Source organism: Giraffa tippelskirchi, chromosome 5, assembly GCF_054371585.1.
Source record: "Giraffa tippelskirchi isolate mGirTip1 chromosome 5, T2T-mGirTip1v1.2.pri, whole genome shotgun sequence".
NCBI lineage: Eukaryota > Metazoa > Chordata > Mammalia > Artiodactyla > Giraffidae > Giraffa > Giraffa tippelskirchi.
This window is the reverse complement of record NC_137279.1, coordinates 101735138-101741252: the sequence shown is the minus strand read 5'-3', so window position 1 is coordinate 101741252 and position 6115 is coordinate 101735138. Positions and strand designations below refer to the sequence as shown.

Sequence of the window (6115 nt, the reverse complement as noted above, 5' to 3'; positions counted from 1 at the left end):
AGGAAAAAACAGTCATCTCCGGACACCTGCACACATACAAGTGAGTGAGTGTGTCACAATAGCCTTGAGCCATGACCTAACTTGGGGCCGGACCCGTAGGCTCCACCTGAATGAAGAAGACAGCATAGCTCCCAGACCCACCTGATGTCTGTACTTAAAACTCTACCACAGAGTCTCATCCAAATCACTGTCTACAGCGCTTCCAACAGGGATGACAAACCTCAGCACCCCAGAGGTGGGGACTACGAAGCGTACAGAGTCTACCTGGGCATATAGGTGGAGTTCTATCACAAGAAAATACTCACTGGTTACATCCCGAGCATAAGACACATCCACGTCCTCAGGTGAGAAGATGGCATTGCTCCGATAAGGCCAGAAGGAGTCTGACAGGTCAGGAAGAACTGAGTAAGTCAGGTAGTGTTCATCTAGAGAGTCCTGTGGGACTCCATTCTCTATCATCTGTGGCAGCTGTCTGTTGAACCTGGTGGGGAGGGACGGCAAAAGATTAAGCCAAGACTTATCAGAAACTGTACAGTCCTATCTGGTTTTGATGGAATGTTTGAGTGGTGAAGCCAAGGTTCTGATCCATGACAGGGAGAAAACTCTGTTTTGTGTGTGAGACACAGCGTGGTTTTACAGGGGCGGAAGAGAGAAAAAGCAGTAGGTGCTCAGTGGTCTGACCAAATAACAGGCTGATGAACAGACAGATTTCTCTGTGATGGTACAGTCACGCCTCACATACAGGGACACGGAGTAGTGGCTTTCACACTTCCACTTACATGGCATTGACATTACTATGACACACATGCCAGCATGCTAACACCAAACATATAGCAGATATGCATCTCACTCTAGAAACCACACCTGATATAAAAATTGAGTGCAAAAACATCACTCTGACTTAGTTCACCTGGGTCGACTGACTTGGGGTTGAAACTTGACCAGTAAATAAGAAATTGGAAACAATACAAGTACCACAGTGAAAGCAGAGAACATTATGAAAAAGAATAATAGTGGTGGGCAAAACTGACGACACAATATATTCAGCACTTTCTGTTTTTCCCCGCATCAGAGGTCTGCAGAGGTTATCACTGTACAGGAGCCCACAGATATTCAAAATTACCTCGGGGCCACAACCGCTGCTCCTTTCAGGTCATCGAGACCATTCTGGTTTTCTGCAAAGAAATTAACAGAAGAGTTATGTCAGGCAAATGCCTTTCCAAAACGCCCAATCCTGTGCCTATCTTCAGAATGTGGTAACAGGCTATTGAGACAGAAATAATCCAGGAGGCCCTAGAATGAGCCTCAGAAGAAGGCACTGGGTTTCCTTCTTGAGCCATTGGACAAATTTCCTTGATATGATATGTCATCGGCAGAGTATCCTGATCCCCAGTCTGTGCAAACAGCTAAATATATCCTTTTCCCCACAGTTCCTGGGGAACAACTTAATTATATCCTCAGCCTGCTATAATACTCAGGCTTTTTTCATCTGAAATGTTGTTTATTAATGGGATAAGTGATTTCACACTGAGATTAAATGGGAGTGGAATCCACACACCATCAAGTCAAATGAATCTCAAAGCTGCAAACAGAGGCCATTCATCAGGTTGGGAAGTTCCAGGGCCCTGTCTTCCCTCAGAGCTGCTGCTGCTGCTGCTAAGTCGCTTCAGTCGTGTCCGTCTGTGCGACCTCATAGACGGCAGACCACCAGGATCCCCCGTCGCTGGGATTCTCCAGGCAAGACACTGGAGGGGGTTGCCATTTCCTTCTCAACGCATGAAAGTGAAAAGTGAAAGTGAAGTCGCACAGTCGTGTCCCCATGGACTTCGCGACCCCATGGAGCCTACCAGGCTACTCCATCCATGGGATTTTCCAGGCAAGAGTACTGGAGTGGGTTCCCATTGCCTTTTCCGTTACCTCAGAGAAACATACCAAAAACTGACAGTGCGCATTACCTTCTGCTATCAGAAACTTCGAACAAGATAAGTCCAAGGAAAAGAGAGAGGCTATGGGTTGACAGACGTGAACGAAAGTCGTGACACCTCCAAAGAAATAAACAAGACTGCAAAAAGCCTTGGACAGGTGTAGGAACGCAGGGACATTACCCAGAAATGACAATTAAAGCATTTCCTGTGAGATAAGAGGTTCATTCAAAATTAGGAAGCCTTTGTACCTCCTGTGCCACAATTGCTAAGGTTCATGTGAGTCTGGCTGGACCACCTTGGGTAGAGCGGTTTACCCCAGGGACAACCATGACAGGGAACTTAGAAAAGTTCATTCATAGAATGTCTCATTTTAAATGCAACTATAGAGTCTGGTTCAAATCAGGCTTCAGTATGGAAGCATAGGGTCTATCAAACGGGATCATTCTCCCAGAGTAGACTAACAGATATATCGAAGACTACCTGGGAGACCAGTCGAAATTTCATCCTCTTCAGCATGAGAGCAACCACAGGCTCCATCCATGGCAGACTCCACATTCTCTTCATCAAATGCAAATTTTCCATCACTGGAAGGCTGGTTGCAGGCAGAACCTTCCTGGAGAGTGGAAGGTACTGAAACACATTCATCTTGGGATTGCTGGAACACCACCTTCTTTTCAACATCCAGCAAGTTCACGCTGTGTCAGGTGGAGAAGGGATGACAGAAAATTAAGAGGATTCGACCCCAAGCTATCTGGCTGGTTTTCATGACAGGCATTGAGTTTGCTCACAGAAAGCAAAAGAGCAGTCCCCTTAAGGAGGGAAGTAACTCCTCCTGATGTGGAGTGGAGTGTGGGTGCCATGGGGTAGGAGAGAGACAGCAGGTTCTCTGGGCACTGGGCACACAACCAGCGGTTGAAGGAGGAGATGGAATTTTCCCTACATGCTAACGTCACCACCCCCAGCACACACAGAAGGCAGGGACAGTGGTTCAGACTTTTCTGCACAGATTGTATTGATCTGGATATCCTGTGTCCAAGTGAACACAGCTTTTAAGAAGTTAAAGATGTGTTTGAGTTTGGACTCTATTCCATTCAATTTTAAAATATTTCTTGGCACAAATATAGCTTCAAGATCAGTTTTTCAGAGTTGGAGAAAAAGGAGGTATAGACTAGATATTCTGCCTTCAAGAACTATTTTTTTCAATATTTTGTTGTAATATGAATATCGTTCGATTTTCCTCCCTTGAAATCAAATATTTACCAACATGCTGATGCCAAACCAGTGTAAGACCCATAGGCTCTCACCCTACTTTACCCACTCAGGAGAAAACACACGAATACAGGAACTCCCAGGTTTAGTTATTTCACCTGGGACAACTCACTGTACATTACTAAACTTGAAGGATTGAAAAACTGAAACGCACAAACTTGTGAAACATAAATAGACAACACTACTAAAGAGATACTTGCTGCTGCATGAATAGATGAAAGAGTTATATAGAGTACTTTCTATTTTTCTCTGGATCTGAGGTCTCCTGCTGTCACCACTGACATTCACAGCCCACAGATTTTCAAATTACCTGGGAAATGAGAGCTCTTGTCCACTCACTTGCTTGTGATCGTTTTCATTGTCTAGTAGGAAATTCAGAGACAGCAGGTCATAAGAAGCAAATCAGATCTCACACATATCTACTCAGGAAACACATATACAACAGGGACCTTAATATTCTAATTGTAAGAACATAATTCTTTAGCAAAGATATTCTAGGACACTTAAGTCGTATGAGAATTAGACTGGACTGCTTCCAGACCCATCGAGGAAATTTGCTGATTGATCTGGTATCTCTCCCAACAGCCTTCGTTCTGAGTCTGTAGAAGCACTTAAAAATGTATTTTCCACAGAGATGCTAGAAAATGAGCTGAGTTATTTTCTAGAATTATTTCTATAGTGCTGCTTGGTCCCATCAGACTATGTGGTTGTTGATGGTTTAGAGGAATTTATACTTGAGACTAGAGTGATGGGTGAATTGTGAAAGCGTTAGCCGCTCAGTAGTGGCGGTCTCTTTGTGACCGCATGGACTATAGCCCACCAGGCTCCTCTCTGTCCATTGAATTCTCCACCCAAGAATACTAGAGTGGGTGCCATTCTCTTGTCCAGAGGATCTTCATGATACAGGGATTGAACCTGGGTCTCCTGCATTGCGGGCAGATTCTTTACCATCTGAGCCACCAGGGAAGCCCAGTGAAATCTATTAACCTTCAAATCAAAAAGAATCTTTGGTGCTACACAGAAACCATGACCATTTGAAGCTGGAGGAACTGCCAGAGCCCAGCCTTACTTCATGGAAACATCCAAGCAAGGCAATGGGACAGTTGTGTCTGTCTTGGTGTCAGATACCATCTTAGCTAAGACCTGCCAACATCGAGAAAAGGGAGACTGGGGCTGAGCGCAGTAAAACACATGATGGAAATCACCTCTCCTTATAAAGAGGCAAGTCTGTCATCACTTCTGGAGAGGCCACGAACATTGACAAAAATTTAACTCATTGCGGGGAACAACACACTGGCTCCAAACGAGTTCTGACAGACACCTCCTGTGGATTTCCAGCTGAGGTGGTTGAGAGTTGTCACAAGTGCTTTGTGTCAAATGCCTGATACTGGGGTCAGGGTGACAGAGACAAGCCCGGAGCCAAAAAATGAATGAGAGCTCCCTGACCCACCTGATGTCTGTACTTAAAACTCTACCACAGAGTCTCATCCAAATCACTGTCTACAGCGCTTCCAACAGGGATGACAAACCTCAGCACCGCAGAGGTGGGGAGTACGAAGCGTACAGAGTCTACCTGGGCATATAGGTGGAGTTCTATCACAAGAAAATACTCACTGGTTACATCCCGAGCATAAGACACATCCACGTCCTCAGGTGAGAAGATGGCATTGCTCCGATAAGGCCAGAAGGAGTCTGACAGGTCAGGAAGAACTGAGTAAGTCAGGTAGTGTTCATCTAGAGAGTCCTGTGGGACTCCATTCTCTATCATCTGTGGCAGCTGTCTGTTGAACCTGGTGGGGAGGGACGGCAAAAGACTAAGCCAAGACTTATCAGAAACTGTACAGTCCTATCTGGTTTTGATGGAATGTTTGAGTGGTGAAGCCAAGGGTCTGATCCATGACAGGGAGAAAACTCTGTTTTGTGTGTGAGACACAGCGTGGTTTTACAGGGGCAGAAGAGAGAAAAAGCAGTAGGTGCTCAGTGGTCTGACCAAATAACAGGCTGATGAACAGACAGATTTCTCTGTGATGGTACAGTCACGCCTCACATACAGGGACACGGAGTAGTGGCTTTCACACTTCCACTTACATGGCATTGACATTACTATGACACACATGCCAGCATGCTAACACCAAACATATAGCAGATATGCATCTCACTCTAGAAACCACACCTGATATAAAAATTGAGTGCAAAAAAATCACTCTGACTTAGTTCACCTGGGTCGACTGACTTGGGTTTGAAACTTGACCAGTAAATAAGAAATTGGAAACAATACAAGTACCACAGTGAAAGCAGAGAACATTATGAAAAAGAATAATAGTGGTGGGCAAAACTGACGACACAATATATTCAGCACTTTCTGTCTTTCCCCGCATCAGAGGTCTGCAGAGGTTATCACTGTACAGGAGCCCACAGATATTCAAAATTACCTCGGGGCCACAACCGCTGCTCCTTTCAGGTCATCGTGACCATTCTGGTTTTCTGCAAAGAAATTAACAGAAGAGTTATGTCAGGCAAATGCCTTTCCAAAACGCCCAATCCTGTGCCTATCTTCAGAATGTGGTAACAGGCTATTGAGACAGAAATAATCCAGGAGGCCCTAGAATGAGCCTCAGAAGAAGGCACTGGGTTTCCTTCTTGAGCCATTGGACAAATTTCCTTGATATGATATGTCATCGGCAGAGTATCCTGATCCCCAGTCTGTGCAAACAGCTAAATATATCCTTTTCCCCACAGTTCCTGGGGAACAACTTAATTATATCCTCAGCCTGCTATAATACTCAGGCTTTTTTCATCTGAAATGTTGTTTATTAATGGGATAAGTGATTTCACACTGAGATTAAATGGGAGTGGAATCCACACACCATCAAGTCAAATGAATCTCAAAGCTGCAAACAGAGGCCATTCATCAGGTTGGG

The 6115-nt window shown here is 44.8% G+C and overlaps 1 protein-coding gene across 1 annotated transcript in view; it reads right to left on the bottom strand.

The window, feature by feature from the left end:
* LOC145504748 (NBPF family member NBPF19-like) overlaps positions 1-6115 on the bottom strand; it is a 363203-nt gene that overhangs the window by 260974 nt on the left and 96114 nt on the right. The window contains exons 36-41 of the mRNA XM_081486054.1: positions 5627-5678; positions 4809-4984; positions 3505-3556; positions 2406-2620; positions 1124-1175; positions 306-481 (exon numbers count right to left, since the gene is read on the bottom strand). Coding sequence (XP_081342180.1) covers positions 306-481; positions 1124-1175; positions 2406-2620; positions 3505-3556; positions 4809-4984; positions 5627-5678 — 723 coding nt within the window. The remainder of the gene's footprint in view (positions 1-305; positions 482-1123; positions 1176-2405; positions 2621-3504; positions 3557-4808; positions 4985-5626; positions 5679-6115) is intronic.